The 23,791-nt window shown below is 41.0% G+C and overlaps 1 protein-coding gene across 1 annotated transcript in view; it reads right to left on the bottom strand.

Moving 5' to 3' along the window:
* LOC124282195 (ankyrin repeat domain-containing protein 26-like) overlaps nt 1-23,791 on the bottom strand; it is an 895,780-nt gene that overhangs the window by 381,082 nt on the left and 490,907 nt on the right. Inside the window, exons 27-28 of the mRNA XM_046718159.1 lie at nt 18,214-18,293; nt 16,974-17,058 (exon numbers count right to left, since the gene is read on the bottom strand). Of these exons, the coding sequence (XP_046574115.1) occupies nt 16,974-17,058; nt 18,214-18,293 (165 nt within the window). The remainder of the gene's footprint in view (nt 1-16,973; nt 17,059-18,213; nt 18,294-23,791) is intronic.

Genomic DNA, 23,791 nt, shown 5'->3' with positions numbered 1-23,791 from the left:
TCAATTTGCTTCTGCAGACTAGAAAACTTGAGATGATACGTGACTCCAGCTCATTAAAGGGTTTGTTCATTGAAGCGGAAAGTTCGTCTCTAAGCGAATTAAACAAGTTAGTAATGGCGGCCAAATCCAATGATGCAGAAGATTTGGATTTTGAGGAACGTGAACTACTTTTGCTAGTATTGTCCGATTTACTAGACTGACAGTCTGAGGAGGATTTAGCACGTTTAATTGAATCAGAAGACACAGAAGATTTCCTCTTCTTAAAAGAATTCCTGGCAGCGTCCATTTTGATCCAATCGTCATTACTCAGACTTGAGCACAACACACAATGAATGAGGATCGAAATCCGACATGAATTTCTGACACTGTAAACACTTGGTTTGCGCCATAGCGGGGAAAAAAAGAAAAAACAGTCACAATGAAAAAAAAAAAGAATGTCACAAAGTTAATTAATGCAATTGTAGCACCAACAATGCGATAGTACTGACCAATCTGTAGATTTGATCTAGAAAAAACTTCACTATTGTTGATGATGAACGAATCACAGTAGAATCTTTTCCAAATTTCCTGAGACGTCCTGTGTGTAGCACATACAGAAAAATTGTGAGGTTTAAAAGGGCGTGCTCTTATGTCATGATTTAAGGGGGAGATAACTCTTTAAGGGGTAGGGCATACTACCAGGGGAACTATGACTTAGGGATTGTTTTTCCTTTTCCATTTCTTCTGCATGTGTCTGTGGTATCCCCAGAAATAAGGCAACCATAATCCAGAGGGAATGTTTACGCTAAATTCGCTATTTTCCTTCGAAAATTATTTAGTATGTAAGTAAATTCTTCTCTACAGTATGCAGTCAGTCATTGTTATAGATGTTTTGTAAAATTAAACCTCACACAATGATATGAGAGAGAGAATTTGTTTATGTGTGTCTCATCTCTTACATACAACGAATACATGCATATTGTGATAAAATATAAATGTACAAGCCGCCAAAGGTCTACAACAGAAACTTGCAATAAAATTACATAAAACTTTGCAATACACAATATGTATTCACACCTGCTTTCTTTCAACATATATCTTTACGACACAATTAAACAATCAGGACTTATTTGTACAACTAGACAGTTTCCTGTCATCCCCGAAACCTGCCAGGGAAATCAGGTGTGACTAGCACTAATTAGTCTTGGCACAGCGAGTGGGCAATCAGCGAGGGTTTCCAGGTGTTGAGTAGTGAGGTGGCTCTTGGGCTTAATGAGTTAAACGCCAATACATTGATTGATTGCTCATTCTACCATGGCTACGTGAAATGCTTGAATTTGATTGGTCAATCAATAAAATCAGCCAGTATCAATTTTGGATTGAAAATGCGTCTGATTTCACGGCGCTTCACAGCTCACGTATACAACACTGCCCCACTACTTCAGCTTGACCACCAACATATATCAACACAACAAACGTGATGTAAATGCTTACAAAACATTTATTAAAATTCGAAGAAGGAACAATTACTACATGTATTGTTAGTAATTGTTAGTAAACTTACCTCTGGATTATGGTAGCCTTATTCCTGTGGATTCACAGAATACATACAGAAAATCATAGCTATTCCTAGTGGAATACCTAATCTACCCCTGAGTTATCTCCCTTGATCCTGACGTCACTGTATTGTTCTCCTAGAACCCTTCATAATTTTTCTAAAAAACAACACATCAATGACATCTTCTAAGGGTAAATTCGCGGGGAGGACACAGGGTGGGAACTACTCCCCATAATCCAGAGGTAAGTTTACTGACAATTAATAACAATACATATAATTGTTCCTAATTATAACGTAAACATTCCCTCTGGATTATGGTAGCCTGAATCCCAAGTAAGGAAGGAGGGTTACCCCTGGAAGATACTACCCTCTATACCACTAACTGAGAGTTGATTACTCATCCTCCTAAGAATAACTATGACTTAGTCAGAGATAAATAATTTATCTCCAGTTTGGTCAGTAGCAGTGAGGGAATACATTCCCAGAGATGGAGAGTCTTCTAACTGCCTATAGTTATGGTTGATATGATAGATATCATGATTATCCTAATCCATAATAGTAGGAATTACATAATTCCGAACTCCTTAAATCCGGATTATGCTAGATTCCTATGAATATATCATGATTCTATTCGAATCCCGAATTGTGTCATTAAACCTAACTTATGACGTCACTTCCGGTAATTATGATGCCACTTCCTGTTTGATGACCTCACTTCCGGTCTAATGACATCACTTCCGGTTCCTAGAGACAATCTCTATGATGTAATACTAATTAGTTGGGTGACGACACTTCCGGTTCTATGGCGTCACTTCCGGTTAACTATCATTAGACTATAATTGTGTTCAACTCAACCTTAGGTAACCACCTTGAGCTCATAATCATATTCTAACGTGAAGCCATCAATCATAGCTCAAAAGTTAGAACTCTGTCCATACTGTGCTCGGTTAGGTGATATATCGAAATGTAAATTCTCTTACCATGTCAACTTGTCTTCCTACATGCTGTCCCTTGACCAGTATCCATCCATTATCCTTCTGAGTGGACCCTCAGACAGTCCCAGGCACCATCTCTCACTGCGACATCCTTCCTGAAGATGTAGATGCCAGGTCAACCCACACCCCCAACCCCATCCCCCTCCAAGGGGCAGTCAGGGGGAGGCAAGGTGCTGAGTCGCCACTAAAGGTCCTAATGAATGTAAACCTTCAATAGAGGGAGCAACATCCCTGAGGTAAAATTGGATAAAGGTATTAGGAGATTTCCATTGACAACTAGACACAACTTGTTCTAACGGAACTGACGACCAAGCCGCTAAGGATAAAGCTAGGGCTCTAATTTCATGGGGGGAGAATTTAAGATCAATTAAGTCTTGATTCTGATCCCTATAAGCAAAAGATATAGTCTTTCTGAGCCATGAAGATATGGTATTCTTGGATATCTCCGAGTCTACATTTGTTTTACATGAAACAAACAGTCTGCGACGATTTCGTCTAGCGTGGAAGTACGCTGAAATGTACCAGCACAAGGCACGTAAGGGACACAAAAGTCTGGTCCTATCCGATCTAGAGGTAGAGGTAGGAAGCTGAGGTATACGATATATCCTATGTCCCAAAGGACCACAAGATAAAGTTTGATTCTTGGCAATGAACTCCGGCACAGTTCTAAAAGTTATCTGTTTTTATGGCTAAAATACATGGAATTATCATGAAATGGCCCTCCCATTATCAGAAATTTGCGGGCCGCTGCAAATGATATTGGACCGCTCAACCTTAACGACGGGCCACTATCAGTTCTGTTGTCAAGTGACGTCATAGTGGGTGCGTGGGCTTACGGTTCATTCGACATTAATTGGCTTTCGACTGGCAGATTTTCTGGGTCAAACCAACCCGAATTCCCGCTTTAAATAGCGGTAATATTGGCTTTCTTGTTTGTGCTAACCTTAACAATTGCACTATTAAGGCTGTTGAAGGACCAAAACCGAACACTGACATAGTTTGACATGTTGCAGGCTATGGTCTTGGCAAGGCCAAGGTCGAATATCGTCACTTTCTGTTGACGTCACTTGAATTGTTCGATGACGTAATTGCATTCGGGCAGTCAACCCCGTCAGAAGTTGATTTGTGTAAACTTACAGTCAAATTCCTTCATTGTTTCCTTTTTCCTTTCAACACAAATTCTATGTATTTTAGCAATAATAACGGTAACGCTATTTTTGAGGGCATTATCATTTGCAGAAACCCTCGGTCTTTTTCAACTGCCCGACGAAGGAGACCTCGGGCTTCTGCAAAAGATAATGCCCTCAAAAATAGCATTACCCTTATAATATCCTTCCGAAAAAGTGATGGATTTAAAGTCAATAGCATGTAATTCCGACACTCTGGAAGCTGTTGCAAATGCCAAAAGAAAAGCTGTCTTAAATGCCAGATATTTTACAGCAGCATCCTGCATAGGCTCATAAGGAGATTTTTTAAGAGATTGAAGTACTAACGTTAAATCCCACTTAGGAAATATCGTTGGAGACGATATATCCTTCATCTGAAAAGATCTGATCATTTTGTGAAGCGATGTATCCGAGCCCACAGATAAACCTTGGACATCCATGACTGAAGCAATAGCTGATCGATATCCCTCAATAGTATTATGCTTCAAATGTTTCTGTTCTCTTAGGAACAAGATAAAATCCGCTATCACTGGAATGGTGACAGGTACATCCAAGATTCCACACTCTCATCTCCACTGGATGAATCGTCGCCACTTAGCGTCGTACAAGGCAGCTGTGGAAGGTCTAACGGATTCTGAAATAGCTCTGGTAGCTTCAACTGTAAATCCCTGATTCCTGAGTGACCTTGAGATAGCTTCCATACGTGTAGCGCAAGTTGCCTGACATTCTTGTGAACTCTGTTGGACTTGGGTTGACTGATTAGATTGTGCCACAACGGAAGATGTAGAGGTTTGTCCACCAATAGTTGTAGTAGGGTGGGAAACCAAGGTCTGGCAGGCCACGCTGGTGCCACTAGATATACTAGACAGTCATGTTGTTGAATTTTTAACAGAACCTCTGGAATTAGTTTGAACGGAGGAAATGCATAGGCTATCATCCCCTCCCATGATATGGATAGGGCATCGACTGCCCATGGCAATGGATCCGGTACTGGGCTCACAAACGTTGGTATCCGAAAATTCCTGGAAGTCGGAAATAAATCTATGTTTGGAATTTCCCACTTCTGTCGTTTAAAATCGAATGCCTCTTCCTTGAGAGTCCATTTGGTCCAGATCACTCGATCTGTCGAGATAATGAGTCCGCTAGGATATTCTTCCGACCTGGAATGTGGCGCGCTCTGATTAAACAATTTATAGCGTCCACTTCTTGATACAGATCCTGAGTGATCCCGAGGAGCTGTTGAGATTTGGTACCTCCCTGTTTGTTGATGTATGCCACTACCGTAGAATTGTCCAACACTAACATGAGACTCTTCCCATACAAGCGATTCCCCAAGCAACGAATCGCTTTCAACAGTGCTAACATCTCCCGACAGTTTATATGCAGATTCACCTCTGACAGATTCCACACACCTTGAATTTGCCAAATGTCCATGTGTGCACCCCAACCTGTGTTTGAGGCATCCGCATAAAGTGTCAGATCCGGTAAACGAGGACGTAATGAAACTCCTGGCAACACATTCACGTCCACCATAATATCTCCCTTCGGACTCTAGGCTAGGCTATGAGCAGTTCCAAGTCCTCCATCCGAGACTGGTTGAGCCAGATCTGTGGGATTCTCAACCTTAGTCTTCCTCTTACAGTATAATCCTGGATTGAAGTGAGAGATCCTAGAAGGGACATCCAAGAAGGAACTGATGCAGTTGGCGTCTGTAACATATTGGTTATCTTGGTTGATATTTCCACCCAATGATCCTGAGGAGTATAAATACAGCCTGCTCTTGAGTCCAAGATTGCTCCCAGAAACTTGATTCTCGTAGAAGGGACCAGTTCTGACTTGGTAGGATGAACTATTAGACCCAGATGTGTAAACACTTGGATTATAAAGTTGGTTTGCTTCATGAGAACCGCTGTCACCACATTCCTTGCCAAGAAATCGTCCAGATAGACGTGTATCGCAATCCTTCATTGATGAAGAAAAGCCAGAATCGGGGAGATTCCAAGGAACCTGTGACCGTTCACCGCAAATCTTAGGTATTTGCGAGATCTTGGATGAATAGGGATATGAAGATACGCATCCTTTAGATCTATACTTATAAACTTGGAATCCTGACGAATCAAGGTGTGTAGGTTTGCAATTGATTCCATCCTGAACTTTGGCGGTTTTCTCAAAAATAGCTTGTTCAACACTTTCAAGTCTATTATCAGATCTACCTCCCCTACCTCTTCCCCTAGATGATGATGAGCCTCTAGTAACAGCCACATTTGTAGAACGTGCTCTTGAATCCGACGCCCGATCAAAGGCAGATCTCTGAAAGTTCTGACTACAACTTGATGAAGATGGAGCAGAACGAGACGTAACACTGGAACCTCTTCTAGATCTAGTGTCAGCCCTTCCTCTATTTTGGAATAAAAGAGCCGACGCCAAAAGTTGATTCAAGTTCCTCGACGTCAAGGCATCTCTAGCTTCAATAGCCTGTTGACATTGTCCATTAAAGGTGTTATCTGATTCCAAGGGCTGGTGCAATAGAAAATCCCTTGAAACATCCGGTAAATTCCTCACTGAATCTAGCCGCTGTATCCGCTCAATAGCTGTAAGTCGTCCCAATATATTCACTTGAGTCGCCATCGCATCGGCTAAGGATTGATACACTACATCCAGAAAGGAATGCGCTAACACCACCTCTTGAGCAGTCATGGAAATCAAAGTGTCTTTCTTAACTCCCGTATAATCTTGAAACACCGGTGGGAGCAAAACAAGAACTCCCGCAGAAAACCAGTTTGAATAAGATAGGGTATCAATCGCCGAACGGGCTGCCGTATCCAATTAGGAACAATTCTTGAAGGTACAGAGCGGTGCATATTCACGAGAGCCTCTAGCATCCTGTAACTGTTTAAAGTCCTTGTCTAAACTTGGTTGATTGGCTGGGATAACACGATCATGAATGGAATAAATGGGTTTATGAGAAACCCTAGGCAAAGAATTCAAATTTGTTGCCTTAGAAAGGCCTAAGTTGTAATTCTCCAACATTTTCTTAAGTGATGATGAATGTGGTTATGACAACCTGGGCATCCGTTCCGGGGGAAGGCAACCTGATAATCCGAGTTCCACGGGAATATCTATCTCCTATTCGTCCGACGGTGGTGGTAGAGTATTAGGAATAAGTCCGTGCAAAAGTTCCAGCTTTTCTTTAAATGACCAGCCCGGCTTAAAATTCTGTGCTGACATGTCCGTAGGTTATACCGTCAACAAGCCTTCTTTCATGGAAAAACTCCGGTTGTGAAAAAGGATACACCGATAAATCTTCCTGAACCGTCACATCAGACACTAACGGAATTAAGGGCAGATTGTCCGTGTCAAAATAACCTTGCGGGTCCATAGCCTCTGAACTGCTAGCCCCGTGCAAATCAGACTGCTGGGTTGATACACCGTTATCCATAGCAGCCAACCCAGTGGCCTGGCTTAAGTCAGACCTGTGAAACCCTAGCCGCCCAGTCTCCCCGTGGGAGAAGGTAGCAGGCTGTATGCGACAGGGAGCAGCCACGGATGACTGGCGCCTGGGGACAAAGGACGCGGGGTTTGTGGCCTGAGCCACGGTCATCCCGGATCCGGAGCCGGCTGGGCTGACTCCATCCCCGTCACTTGAAGCCATAGGCTTCTCCCCCTGAGGGGACCGGCCTCCTACGTACGCCAGGGCGTGATAACCACTTTTTCCAGTTATAGCACCCCTGGTTTCCGTAGGAAGGGACTTTGGCTCCCGGCTCTTGCCATCAACCATCAAGCCCCTACAGCTGTATGCCATCTTGCCGGGTAATACAGGATCTTCCAAATGTTTTGACAGGCGATCAAATTTTTTGTCATTCCTCATCTCCATATCCCGTACAGATTTATCCATGGCCGCCTGGATATCGGATTTAAATCCCGCCAAAAGAGAACGCAGCTATATCGAACTTTCTTCGACTTTGAGCATTCTGATGACGATGAATGTTTACGCTTCCTAACTAAGGAATGAGATTTGTCCATCAACAACCAATCGTCTTCCGACATATCCTGACACAATAAGCATCGATCCGATATTGAGCAAGGTAAGTCTTTATAACAGGAAGCACACAAAGAGTGGGAATCAACATCCACCACGAATTTCTGACATTGTAAACATTTGCTCTGCGCCATACTTGTCAATCAAAAAGGGCGGGAAAACTTCAGATCCTAAATACGTTGGAAATATATATAATATTAATGCAAAACAGCAATGCGATTGAATATTAAATGGAATGTGATTTGTAACTGACCTATCTATATATGAAGAATTGAAGACTCGATTTGAAATGAAAATTTCACTCCATTCTCTGCACGTCATGCATGTGGACCATACAGAAAAATTATGAAGGGTTCTAGGAGAACAATACAGTGACGTCAGGATCAAGAGAGATAACTCAGGGGTAGACGAGGTATACCACTAGGAATAGCTATGACTTAGTGTTAAATTTTTTATTTTTTTTCTGTATGTATTCTGTGAATCCACAGGAATAATAGAAGAGAGTGTAGAGTAACACTGCACACAAAACAATAGGCTGGTTTCGGTATTGTGAACTTGGGATTATATAAACCAAGCCCTTAGGTATCACATTATTGAATTGAATAAACAGTAGTTTGTTTTCTTTGGACAGAATACTTTTCAAGTGGCAGTGTTAAACAAGATATGAACATTCATCTAATTTCCAAACACAGTACGTTTATCTCCTAATTATTGCCTAACTAAATTACTCCTTTTTTTTAAAGAATGGCGGACATTATGCAATTAGTTGCCAGGTATGCTATCTTGGGGGACCAATGAGACTATACACCAATGTGAAAAACCTGAAATGATATATCACTTTTTTCACATATTAGACTGTTAAAAGACACATCACTTGGAACAGCTGCAGATGAATGGAATATCACTTGTTTATGTGGATATTGATGGATACATTCCTCGAACAAGGTAATAGCCTGACATTGTTCCTATAACTTTAATTTGTATTCATATTAATATTTGCATTTTCTTTTTATTCATTTGTCGTAGCATTCAACAGAATCATTGTTTTCGCTGTGAAGTGTAATAAGACAGACAACATACACTAGGGTGTGTGTGCGAATTATGATTCACATTGGCAAACTATAAAATGTCTAGATATTAGAGCCCTGTTATAAATTCACTACAAGTATCAGCAGATCACCTGCTTTTTATTTAGTTTCAAAATGCAGACAAGTATGATGATAAACTAATTAGGATTATAAGACCAAACATAAAGACATATATTGACTAGTATCTACATACTGGTGAGTGGACGTTAACCACATGACTGTAGCAAGAAACTTATAAATCGCTTCCGTTGAAGAAATCGTTATGTTACAAGTTGTGTCATGCAAAATCCTTTTGGTCATGATTCAAATGCATATTTAACTACGAGTAGAAAGTAGTTTTGATTTTCTAACTTGATGAAAACAAACCATAATCTCATTAATTCTTTAACAGACTGTAGCCCATGATGTCACGATTTTTTAAAATGGCAGCGTCTGAGAATAAATGCTATTTAGGTTTGTTTTACCACACCATGCTTCTGTTCTCGGTCCTGCCTCTCGAGCTGGGGGAGGACATTCAGAGCAAGTCCGATGGTAAGCTTCACTGGTAGTAAAATATGTATTTGATTGATGGCCAATAGGATTTTGCATGACATAGCTTATAACAGAACAATTTCTCTCGTGGAAGCGAGGTGGGTGTCAATATAATACTCCTTACAATATTATTGTTACTTCGACCACAACCTCGCTTCCGAGGAAGAAATTGTTAAGTTACAAGTTGTGTCATGGAAAATCTTTTTGGTCATCAATCATATACATATTTTACTACAACTAGTAAGTAGTTTTGATTCTTTAACTTCCGTGAAGCGATCTGGACACAAGTAAGATATCGTTTCTTGCTGCCATAACGCTCGCTTCGCACTCACAAACATAACCCATTTAGGGCGAACTGCGGGGTCCGGTGGAAATCTGTGCATGGTGACACCATCACACGACCCCTGGGAGCAATTGACGGCAACGCAACGATTCGGCATGTCTTCGTTGATGTCAAGAAATCAGCAAAATGACGAGCTTGTTACACACTTTATACACAACTTACTGAAAATCCTTCCTCACATAACCACACGTTTTTTAAAAATTTGAAATTTGGTGTTCCGCTTAAGACTAACCACGCGTCTTTCATATGTAATGGTTAAAAGAGTACAAAAAACAAAAGTTTATTTGTTCTTTAACACAAAACAACTCAATTGAGAGTTGAAAAAGATATAACTATTAAAATCAATGGAAACATATTAACTTCAAACTTCCAACAATCACGAACAATCACGTATATTGTCTGTATTTATTAGTAAACTTACCTTTTCCTCCGTCACTTACAGACTTAGATAAAAATTTAATAACTAAGGGAAGTAATCCTTACATAGATAAAACCTGGTCCCGCTTGATTACCTCCCTTGACTTGCTCTTCCGCCAGTGATATCATACATGTGTCATATTTTCCCCTGGTGTAGATTCTGTGAACTTACAGTCGGGAGGTAAGAAATTGTATTTCTGGGCAGGTGTACTGTGTACAACCCAGAGGTAAGTTTACTAATAATTACAGACAATATACTTGATTGTTCGTAATTATAGGTGTAAACATTCCCTCTGGGTTGTGTTAGCCAGAATCCTACATATGGTTGGTGGGTTGTTCTAGCTACACCTTCCAGAGTCAATGTTTATTCCTAATAATAATGCACAAATCCCATATAATTGACCGTGGTATGGAATATGATAATTGATCATTTATGTAACTTAGGTAATTCATTCAATATATTGAATTTATTGATACCTAAGAGGCAGTAGTTGTCCCTTCCGAGATAGTGCGTCCGCCAGCAAGTTGATTTTCCCTGGAATGTGTCTGGCTTTTAGAGAACACTTGTACAGGTCGACAAGACGATAAAGTTTCCGGGTCAGATCCATCAAGATGGGAGAGTGAGTTCTGCCCTGTTCGTTTATGTACGCCACCACTGCCGAATTGTCCGTCGCAACCATAACAGATTCGTGATGGAGATGAGGCCACCATAGAGTCCAGACTCGCAGAACGGCCATGAGTTCTAGTACATTTATGTGATACGTCATCTCCGACTGAGTCCAAGATCCGTGAGCCTGTAGATGGTTCATATGAGCGCCCCAACCTGTGGCTGAAGCGTCCCTATAAAGACGTGACATCTGTTTCGGAAGTGCAAAATGGAGTGCCGTAGGGAACATTGTGTTCCTTTGTCCACCAAGTGAGTTCTCGCTTGACCTCTGGTGGAGGAACAACATCCAAATCCAGGTCGTCGGACCTGCACTGATTTATCCAGCACTGTGTGAAACGAAGATTCAGATGGCCTCGGCACATAAAATCCTGCATCGATGTGAGGGATCCCGCAAGAGACATCCAAGTCCGGAGAGAAACCGCCGGAGTGTTGATGAGCAGTAGAATGCGATCTCTGACCAACGGTCGTGGTCTGGAAGAATACGGCATGACTGTGTATCGAAGATGGCTCCGAGAAATTTTATACGAGGAGCAGGAACAAGTTTGGACTTGTCCGGGTGAATTAGAAACCCGAGATGCATGAACACATGGATGATAAAATTTGTATGCCGTATAAGGATCAGAGTGAGGATGTGACGGGCCAAAAAATTGTCCAGGTAGCCGTGAATCGCTATGTGTCTGAGATGAAGAAAATTGAGCACCGGATTCATCACGACTGTAAACAACCATGGAGCTATCGAGATTCCGAATGGAAGGACGTAGAACTGGAAATGACGACCATTCATGGCAAAACGGAGATATTTTTGCAACTAAGGATGTATCGGAATGTGTAGATAGGCATCCTTGAGATCTAGACTGGTGAATTTTGTGCCTAGGCGGATGAGTTTCTGGACATTTCGCAGTGATTCCATGGTAAACTTCGGGGGCCGGCATAAGAACTGTTTGTTCAATATCTTTAGATCGATCACCATCCTCACCTCTGGAGTATCCTTTTTGGGCACCAGGAATACTGGGGAGTAAAAACCTGGAGTGCAGTCCTGGGGTTGGGGGGTGGGGGTGTTTTTTTTTTTTAACTCCACAATAGCGTCCTTGAGGAGTAATTGCTGGATGGCAGTAAGAGCCGCTGACAGACGTGGTCCCGTGAGAAAGAAACGACGACCCACAGGATGGATAGGTAACGGTGGAAGATGGTCGAACTGTAGATAATAACCCTTTTGAACAACAGAGAGGATCCAGGGATCATCCGTGACCTGTGTCCAATTGCCGTGATATTGGGCCAGTTGGCTGCCGACTGGAGATGTTGGTTGTATTCCATAATCAAATTCGAGTCCGTGGGCATTTCCGAATCGTAAGGATCTGAGTACTGTATTGCATGAATGGATAAGTCATTGTTGGCAAGGCAAGGAGCGGGAGGCTCGAAAAGACCTTTGACCCCTTGACCTAGATGGAGGTAGACCGCGCTGAGCCATAGGGCGTGGTGTATCAGACTAAGTAGCAACCCTGTCGAAAGCTGAGCGTTGATAGCGTGGAAGGGGGAGGGAGGGAGAGAGAGCGATGATCCCCTTCTACCGCGAGTGGGTGGTCGAGATGATCAGGACTGAGCCAAGAGTGCCAAAACGCTAATTGTTGGTTGACGTGAGACCTCTGCATCCTGAGACGAAATGGCTTGGCTACATTTACCATTGAAGATGGAAGATGCCTCAACAGGTTGCAGCAATAAGTCATCTTTGGCCGAATCGGGGATGTTTTGGACACCATTCAACATATATGCCCGTTCTAGAGCCATTAATCGGCCCATAATATTTACTTGGGTAGATGTAGCATCTGCAACCGCCTGATATACAACATCCAAGAATGAGTGAGCCAAGGCTGTTTCCTGTGCAGACATAGTGACCATTGTATCCTGCTTTATTCCAGTATAATCCTCAAACACTGGTGGTAGTAGCTGACATACACCAGCCGTGAACCAGTTAATGTATGAAAGGATATCAATGGAAGAACGCGCCACCTGATCAATGTCCTTTAAATCTCTGTGAGCAACTGGAATTTTATAAGTCGACAGGCGGGAGGCCCTTGGATCCAGAGATGAAAAATCCTTATCTACCTCCGGCGTAGCATAAGGAAACAACCGATCGTGGATGCCGTATGACTGCCTAAGTGCTGTCCTCGGAAGTGATTGTACGTTGGATACTTGGGATAGATGAAATGTATTCAAACCAGAGTGGACCACCGTGGAATGCGGTAGGGTTAGTTTTGGTATCCTCTGAGGAGCCAATGATCCCGACAACCCCAGTTCAGCCGGGAGGTCCGAGGGTATGGCCGTGGAAACCGGCGGTACAGTACACGGCTTCAATTCATGTAATAATGCTATCTTATCTGTATAGGCCCAACCCGGAATAAAGTCCGCAGCCTCCGTGTCCAGGGACAGAAACGTAAGAATTCCTTCATGCAGAGAGACTTCAGCGTCTGTTACCGGATAAATGCCATGGGGATACGAGTCCGAGACATCCATAAATATAGGAATGATTGGGGGGTTATCTATGTTAATATGATCCATGGCAGACGGGCCCACCACAGCCGTGGCGTCCGACGGGTCGGAGATAACAGCGGGCTCGGGAGCCATGGAACCCGTAAGGGTTGTATCTATGCCCGGTCCGGCAGACCTCGACTCCATGGTCTTGTCTGGGACGGCTAGTTTTTGTGTTATCTGAGAGTGGGACAACTCTGTGGCTGTCGGCAGTGCGTCAGAGTGGGATTGAGTAGCCGTGGAAGTACCGGGTACGGCGGCTATCAACGGGTACATTTAAATTTTCCTGAATAGGTGCAGATTGATATTCTATCCGAGTCACAGCAATCAAACGTTTAAGTTCCTTCATCTTAGAAAAACTACGCTGTTCTAAGTCCTTTAGAGCGGAGCCGAATGACGCACTTAAATCATCCTTAAGGGATGTTAGCATAGAGGAAAATGTACTCAAGTCCAATGCCTGTGGAGTAGGAGTACTTTCCGAAGTGGAAGGTTTACTACATATAGGCTTTTACCCCCGTCAGATGAGGAAGGCTTGCGTTTCTTAGCCCTAAGCCGAGCATCATTCATGATATTCCAATCATTTTCCGACAAATCCTGACACAGTAAACAACGGGCACTTAAAGCACAAGGTGGGTCTGTAGTGCAAGACAAACATAGGGAATGTGGGTCCTTATCCGACTGAAAGCCCTGGCAGCCTACACACTTCCTCTGAGACATGATACCGTAGTGCTTGATAGCGCACGTAAGGGCAATTTTGGCGGGAAAATGTAAGCAAGTCACAATGCACAATTATACACAAATTAAAGTCAATATGAATAGAATACGGTTGTCTATGACCAATGCGACATAACTAACCCGTGACTATCGCTGAATGAAGTTGAACTTGAGAAAACAAATGAAGAACATCCAAGGAAGTCCCAAAACGTCTTCACTCAGTGAGTACAGAGGAAAATATGACACGTGTATGATATCACTGGCAGAAGAGCAAGTCAAGGGAGGTAATCAGCGGGACCAGGTTTTATCTAGGTAAGGATTACTTCCCTGAGTTATTTAAATTTTATTTAAGGGAGTCTGTAACACATCACCAGGTGATGAAGGAAAAGGCTAACATAACCCAGAGGGAATGTTTACGCCCATAATTTCTTTACATTAGTAGAGCTACAAAACAAATTATGACTGATTTCAATTTGATTAAATGATTCAAAAGCAAAGTTCCAAACACTATCAACTGAAATGCCATGCAAAAGATACTCAGAAAAGGAAGACACTATCCTCTGCCAACCGCAGCACATGACAAAAGATTCCTTATGACAACTGCACATGGATCTTCCTATTTATCTTCATAGAAATGTTTTCTACAAAGTAGAAAGCGTTTTGGCGTATGTGTCACATATGCAGCACATATTTAGCACTGTATCCATAATGCATGTATTGGTGTTTCTTAACTGATAAAAACATTCGCTAAAACGAATCTTCCTCGCGGAAATTGGAAGCCCATCATTTCAGAGAATCAAGGTCAACATGAATATTTGCTTATGGACAAGAGTGCTTTGATTCAGTTATATTTAGAGATCATAGAGTACCATATACTTGATATTACTACAAATGAAGCTCCCCTTAAATCACTCCCCATTTTTTTTAAAAGGCTATATCAATTTATATTTAATTCTCGAAAACTATAAATTTTACCCACATGACTTTTTAATATGTTAGTCTTTATATAATGAAATATTAATGAAAAAATGTTAACAACCGTGCGAGGTTGTTCTTTAATTTTTTAACAGAGAGTCTTGAATATGGAGGAATTTCCATTTTTTCCTGACGGTATGTATCTTGAAATATGTACAGGCTAAATAAGACTGTGTGAAAATAATAAGAATTCTGTTATAATATGTTTGATTAATACTTTCATTCTTCAATCAAGCTATTTCCATTTTGATTATCAAATATTGCTGAAATTACACGTCAAATGAAAGAGATTTTCCGGAATCGTATAAAATGTTACCAATCTTTACACACTCATAACTTAGCCTATTTCTCAAATGTATGAAAATCGCAAATGTAAGCTGCTACATAGAGATTATTACATGAGCAAGTGTGTCATACAACTCATACGAAACTAGCGTGAAATTTTGTATTGCCCGAGCACTTGCTCGGGCAATACATAATTTTGCATGAGTTTTGTATAATTATCCATTTTATTCATGTACATTTGTGCAGTAAAACATGGTAAGCAAGTGTGACGGCCCTGCTAATTGACATCACATTCCATTGTTTAATGACGTCACAAACGACAAAATACAGAAACAACGGTTGCTAGGCAAAGGTGATATGTGCACATGTGCACTTATCTTGCCTCACACATAAATTTTGTTTTCTTGCAAGCGAGTAACATTTTCTATGTACCACTCTGGGAAAACCGAACTCATTTGGTACGTCGTAGTAGAAATTCTTTATCTCGAATAACATTGAATCATGTATAGTGTATGGAAATTACTGATGTTTTGCAAATGCAAATCGAATGGAAGGGAGATAACTCTAAATTTGTTTTTCATGTCGTCTTGTCTGGTACTCCAATCTATGATCCGATACTCGGGCTTCAAACAGTTCAAAATTACCACTGAGGTGTTCGGTAAGATAAATACATTGTTCACTGGTCCCTCGGGGCCCATGGGTTGATGTACCCTTGATGTTTCTTTATGTTCAGGCTCATGGAACATCAGCCCATGTCCCCCTCGAAACCAGTGGACAACTTATAATATGATATATATGACACTGGTTATGTTTCACCATATGGATAATAAAAAATTATATTGACAACATATTGACCAAAAACCAGATATAAAAAAAAAAAAGCTTTGTAGTGAATGATTTTCTTTAACTGGTGTAATTGAAAGAAAAGCGTTATGTGTCATGGATTAACCCCCCAAGTGCCAAAACCAATGTGAATTGAAAATAAATATTTTATGTGTTATGTTCCATGTATGTTCTATACACTGTGTAAAAATTAAGAAAATCGATGACATGAACTGGGAGGTCTTGGTCGAATTAATATGGAATGACTCAATTGTAGATTGCTGTGATTCTTTAAAAAAATTAAAACATCAAAATCAATTTGCATTGCAGCTCTCCATTAGACATAGAAGGTGGTCCTCAATTTGAAAACAATCCAGCCAGTAGTTTTCAAGTTACTAGTTGAACAAATTGTTTTCAGATGGACAGAGAGACGGAATTCCTTGACACAACTATATAGTATATACCCCGACCTTCCAGGATGCATACCAGCAATGTATTTCTGTTTTTAACATTGATTGCAGAAGTGCAACAAAAATCTAAAAAGTAATGTGGAGTGTTTTGTTGGTGTTGTATAATAGGCTGAAGATAAATGTATTTCAATCTTTCCACTAAACAATCATAACAGTAGTATACACTGACTTACACACTGTCTGCAGGAGAAACAAAAAACATATCGAAATGTGAATGCTATTTCTGGCCACTTACCCATCAGTAACTTACCAGTGCGGAAGTTATATTTTCAGTGATGTTTGTGACCTTGCCTTAATGACATTATTCAGTGCTCCTTTGTCAAATTTCAAAGTCCTGAAGGTGCTACTGTGGCACATATGATATGAAAAATGTTAAAGCAAGTAATCTTCCCACTGACCCTATTAGTTTCTTTCATCTTCTCAATGTCCTCATCCTTTATCTCAATCTCCTTTTCCCAGGCAACTCTGCTCTGCTGGAATTCCCTGTTAAATATATGATGCATCAATGCAGCTTCATATCTTTCAGGTCAGCACAAATCAAAAAGCATAATAAAAAATGTAATAAATGTTTACAATTTTTTTTATACAGAACCTTTCACTGATATCACAAGTTGAGCAAAAGTAGAGATTGCCAAGTCTTGTTTTTGTGATGTCGCTTTACCAAGGGGCATCCAATAGCATTAAACACATTACATTTTATGAAATTGGCACATTATGTTTGGGTATCAATTGAGTGATGGGCAAACATTTCTGAAAATATTCACCTGAAACATCAAGTGAAGACAAAACCATGTTTATGTTTATTCTTTCGTGTCGTCTGATAATAAATCATTACATTCTGCCCCATTGTTGACATGTAACTGAGTACATGTAGTACCTAATAATGTTAAACAATTAGTTTTATATGAGGTGAGGTGAAATTGGGTTTAACGTTGTGCTTGAGAATATTTCGTTCATATGACAACGTGCATGCGTGTGTACATGTATGTGTGGCTGCTTGTACTAGCCCAGACTTAAGCTGGGTTTATAGCGCTAGTTTACTGAGATACCATGCCGCAGTGAAGCATGAATACCCCACTCAGACACACTATACTGACTCCGAGCCGACCAGTCCTTGTTGTACCCATTAATGCCGAGCGCCAGGCAGGGACCAACAAGAACCATATTTTAACGTCTTTTGGTATGACGCGGTCGGGGATCAAACCCGCGACCTTCCGCTCTCCGGGCTGACTACACCATGGAGGCGGTCATTAGTTTTATAAATGATAAACAAAGTTGTTGAATTTTCAGCCTTTGATATGTCATTGGCACAAATAATCTTGCACATTTCAATCTGCTCCGTTCATGTGTATTGAAAACTATGACAATGCTGCCATAATGAAAGATCTGAAAGATCAACTGGAATGTTAGCAACATTGTTCAGTTATCTGTTTGAGCAAATCATATTTGTTTATTGCTTAATAGATTGCTGGAAGGAAAATCATCTGAGCCCAGACTAACTGGACCAAAGGTGAGGTCCCAGTGTTGACAGGACTTGTAAAGCCAAATGACCATGAAGTAATACAAGAATAAAATATGAATCAATACAGGTAGTGTATTTCATATCATCTGAGATTTTTATGGATACTAAATACTAACCTTTCAAGATCATTCCATGCCTTTGATGCCATTTCCATTTCTGTCGTGGTGCTATGCAGGCGATGTCTAAGTGACTCCATCTAGAAAGGCAACACAAACACAATGTGTAAGCTGAATCTTTACCTTTGCATTCGCCCTCTCTCTCTGTGTGATATCTCTGGTTTGATTCCATGATCTCTGTTCAGCTATGATTGCATGCGTAAGTATGAACACATGAATGAGTTCATGATCTAGCAACAAATTTTCATATCTTTGTCTGAAAGAACATTTGATCCACCAATGCATATGTCTAGAATCATCGAAGTGTGATTGCCTATTAGATGCTCCACTGTATTGTTCCCCATTGACTGTCAGGCAACCTCAGCAAAAAAAAACTGCATTATTTAAGGTTATGTTAGTTTGTTTCCAGTCTCCTACAATGTTGTGTATTATGTTTCATTCTGAAGAGAACACAAACAGAGACTTTTAAGGTAACGTGATGGCAAGTTATCAGTATCCAAGATCAAGGGAAGTTCTGTTGCAACATTTGACCAATGACTGTCATGACCAAGTCCTAATTTGTCTGGTAAGAAGCAATCCTTTATTACCCATATGGGAAGTAAGACACAGGGTACAATTTTTTTCCTATATGTCCCTAGGGAGGTTACACCTTTTGGTGAACATTGATTGGCTGATTCCAGCCAATGAAATGAAGTCGCATCACACGCAGAACTCCTGTTTTCATTTTAGTGTATTTTCAGACTGAAAACTGATATGGGTAATAAAAACAGTAACTAACTTGTGTCGGGGAATGACAGATTACCCTTGTTATATTAATTATGTAACTCTCTCACCAAGGCTCGAGAATTATGTAATTAATATAACTCAGGGAAAGATAATCTGTCATTCACTGTCACTTGTTAGTTATTGTCACTGAAGATGTGTCTACTAGTCAAGGCAATGTCCAATCCAAGGGTGTCAAATCTAGCAGTTTTAGCATGTCCATTGGGCAACTGACCGTGCACCCTCCTCTAACTTACCCTCTCTTTTTCCCCAGGAGGAGAATAGGCAGTAACAATGGACTGGCCATGATGAAACCCAGGTCATGAAGACCGTTTAGATCCTCTCTGACGTCACATTGGTACAAAGAGGTGAATGTGTTAGATAGTGCCTTTGACAGGCTGATATAATTCTGTTCCTGTGATAAAGTTTTCCAGGACACAAGAGAAGAGGATATGTCGCCTTAGAGATCCAAACGCTGGGGCCTGATCTTCTACCATGGGGTAAATAGAGATTACTAAACGAGTGTCTGTCAGATACCATTTATCTTACAACGAGTTATCTTCAAAACGAGTTGTAACGAAAAAAAGCGATTTAAATACGTTCAAACAACGAAGTTGTAAGATAAATGGTATCTGACAGACACGAAAGTACAGTAATCTGTTTCTTACACACCATAAATCGTATCATTTTATGGTCGAATAGATTCAAATTTCATGTTTTCTAATCGTGGGTGCTAATAATACACAACACAACGTTTATGAATGAGTGACGCCACTTGGCTTCCTAATCACTACTCATCCCCATGGTGACCCTCCACAAAAAGTTTCTGCCACCTCTTCGCATCATCAAGGCAATGGTGATAATGATAACTAGATAAGATCACTGAAAATTAATTAAACCCTCTAAAACGATGATGTTACCATGCAAATGTGGATGATTTTAATTCATGCAAGCGTAAATATTTGAGCGCAGGACGCCATCGTTATCGCTTGGTGGTTGTCGCCATCATCGGAAGATTGTTTTGGATATCTCTGCACATTGGGGATCTGTACTTGTGTACCAGTTTACGCTCAATGTTCTACCATCGACCGGGGCCAAAGGTTTTGAGTGTGTGTAATTAGGTGCACCCAGTGTGCTTGAATGTGACATTGCTGAGGTTACGTTCACTGTCAATGGGGGGACTACTCTTCTTCGCCACATCCTTCTCGTTTTCCCGAGCCAGAAACTGCCACTTGGAATGTAATGGAGTTTACGGAGTTTTCAGTATGAAATGTGAGTTGATTACATCCTGTAAGTTATCAAGACATAAACTTTTCATTATCATGCGTCAGAGGAATATCTTGAGCAATGACTTATGTGTAGATCAACCGTTCCTGTACATGTTCGATTGAACAGAACGGACGTGTGCCGGCATTTGCACTCATAAAGCCTTGCAAAACGTACCATGTTTAACATTGTTTCAACGAGTGTGTTTTGGTTCAGATTGTCATGACTGAATTTGATAACATTAGAATCACATAGTATCTCGGAGCTGGAAGTGAGTCTCCATCATATGTATCAGTGAAAAATGTCATCTTCATCAATGCATCAAAGAAACAACAAGGCAAATTGATCTCTCGACAGGCACTGACGTTATCGTGTCAGGTATTTTTGCAAGACGACACATGACACTTGTCGCATCTCTCCAGTAAAAGTACCAGTGTTGTACATTTTGAATATTCGAAGGGAATCAAGGGCTTTATGTCTAACGGTGATTTTCACATAATTGTTTACACAGGTATCACAGGTTGTTGGAGCCATTTTGAATTCATGACTAGAAATAAGAGTTTTAATAAAAGGAATTCGAAAATAAATAGATTTGTGTTATATTTATTCTACTTGTGACTCATTGTAAAATACCTGTTTATATTGCAATCGCGAAAATAACAGGTAGGTGTAAAGGGGGTATTTTTTGCACGAGTAACAGGTTTCTGTTCGATTGAAGCACGAGTAACTTATCAATGAATTTTAATCAGGAAAGTAGTCCGTCATACCCTGACCTTAGGTCATCACCATGGAGTAGCCAATCACGGGATTAGAAATCGATCTCACACATATGTGTGATACCAGTTTTCTCACATGGGTTTCTCACCCACGGGTGTGTAAGAAATAAATTTAATTTGTCTTCTTAACCTTGGTGATATCCTTGTTTGAGTTTTCTTGACAGGAAATCAAGAGAGTGTTCAGTTCTCTGAATATACAATCTTGGAGCTCTGACTGGGCATAAAACTTTATCTGGTCATGTTCATTATAACGATGGGGCAAGAACTGGAATAGTGTAGGATTGCAGTCCTAATGGTCCCCTAGCATACTTCTGGTTCTCAGCAAGAAACTGCAGACAAGCCTACAGTGTAACTCTTGCTGGATCCATGGAGAACATGATCTAACAAAGGCATGCAGCTCTGATACCAAAAGGAAAGAGTTTTTCCAGTTAAGATAGGATATTGATGCTCTGTTCATAGGCTCAAACACCTGACGCTGGAGGCCTGATAATACTACATACATTTCATAGCAATACATCGTTTTGAGATATCCTCGATCTCAAATAAACAGAGCAGGCCAGTGAGTATAGGATCTTTCTCCAGCATGATTCCTTGTTTGGCAAGGATTGAAGCTACTGTGCAATAGCCTTCCGAAGTGCCATGTTGGAGCTGATCCTTCCAGATGATCTAAGAGAAAATCAGCAACCATACAAACAGTATATTGATCACTGGCAATTCTGGACCTGAGTCTCCACTGCTTGAATCAGGTCTATTTAAAATTAGGGGTGGTGGGGTAGCCTAATGGTTAAAATGTCTGCTGGTCATGCTTAAGACCCAGGTTCAATTCCCCACATGGGTACATTGTGTGAAGCAGTGTGTGGAGACCCTTAGATGACATAGTTACCCTGACAACTTGCTGAAAGGGTTACCTGCTTGTATATAATGACTATAAAAGACATGGATTAAAATATACTAGACACAAAAAGTAAAGGAACCCCTTGACTTTATGAAGCATGTATAATTTAGTCAGCACAACCGTACGGTAAGTACGTCAGATATACTTAATAACGAGTGTGTCCACCATGAACAGCAATACATGTACGACACCTTGCAGGCATGCTGGACACCAACCGTTTAATTGTCGCCCTTGGAATCAAGTGCCACTCTTGCTGCACTGCTCTACCTAACACATCAAGATTTGCTGGTGCAGGCTCCCTGAGACGCACTCGACACCCTATACATCCCACAGATGTTTGATAGGGGATAGATCTGGTGTTTTAGCCAGCCAGGGTAAAGTTGTAACACCTTGTTGTTGCAAGAAGTTCACGGCAACACGAGCTCTGTGAAGACGTGCATTATCGTCCTAAAACACAAAACTTCGACCTGCCCTGTGAGCCATTGGAATTATGTGTGGCCTTAAGATCTTGTCCATATACCGCTGGCATGTCGAATTATCCTGTACAAGAATCAAATCAGTCCTCCTATTTAAAGAAATTCCTCCCCAGACCATGATAGAGCCGCCTCCATAAGAATCATGTTCCTGTACCAAGGGTCTCCCATAACGCTCTCCTGGGCGTCGCCACACACGAAATTGTCCATCTGTGAATCTTAAACAAAAGCGGGATTCATCACTAAACATCACATGTCACCATTACCGGTTGCCCCACCTCTGACATTACTGAGCCCACTGATAACGAAGACGTCTGTGGTTAGCTGTCATCATCACGCCTTTGAACGGACGTCTTGACTTAAGACCTCTGCTACGGAGCCTGTTTCATACAGTAGAGTTGGAAATCCGTGTTCCTGTGGCTCTGAAGAATTCCATCTTCAAATCCAGGGCTGTAACAAATCGATTCCTCAGAGCTATAGTTCTCAGGAAGTTGTCTTGTCTGGGGATGGTTTTAGGGCGTCATCCTCGACCGGTCCTCATTTAAACGCCCCCTGTCTGACAGTAAAGATTGATGAGACAGAAAATGACGCTTTTGGACTTCCTAAGAGATTGTGGGACACGCTTACTGTCAGTTTTATAGGCTAGAATGCACATATGGTGCATGATGCACGTGTATCATGTAAAGGTAACATGGTGATGACTGTCAGCCGTAAGTGATTTCTGATCTGGGTTCGAATGCAATCAGCTTACAACCTTTATGTAGCATTGTAACTATAAATTCTACTTTGGGGTTCCCTTATTTCTTGTGCCTAGTATACTTGAGTTTACCAAGAACAATGATATTTTAACTGAGCAGATCTTTAGCTTGAGTACTGTTTGTCAAATAAAATGTGATTTTAGCTGATTGAATCAAAGAACTCGACAATTATAATGTGATTGTAGCTGATTGAATCAAAGAACTCGACAACTATAATGCGATTTTAGCTGAATGAATCAAAGAATAATTAGTGTTGTGAACTCTCATGGGTGTTTCAACCACTTTACCCAGGCAACCTGGCGACACATCCAAGGTTTGGGTGAGTGAGTGAGTTTAGCTTTACGCAGCACTCAGCAATATTCCAGCTATATGGTGACGGTCTGTAAATAATCAAGTCTGGACCAGACAATCCAGTGATCAACAGCATGAGCATCGATCTTCGCAATTGGGAACAGACGATATGTGTCAACCAAGCCAGCAAGCCTGACCACCTGATCCCGTTAGTCGCCTCTTATGACAAGCATGGGTTACTGAAGATCAGTATCAGGTCATTCTAACCCGGACCTTCACGGGTAATATACTCTAGGGGGGTACAAATGCATAAATCATTTAATGGCATTGTTATAAATCAAACCCCATCATTAAAAC

Source organism: Haliotis rubra, unplaced genomic scaffold (genome assembly GCF_003918875.1).
Source record: "Haliotis rubra isolate DU_JTF1 unplaced genomic scaffold, ASM391887v1 Scf295, whole genome shotgun sequence".
Classification (NCBI taxonomy): domain Eukaryota; kingdom Metazoa; phylum Mollusca; class Gastropoda; order Lepetellida; family Haliotidae; genus Haliotis; species Haliotis rubra.
This window is presented reverse-complemented; position numbering and strand designations above follow the sequence as displayed.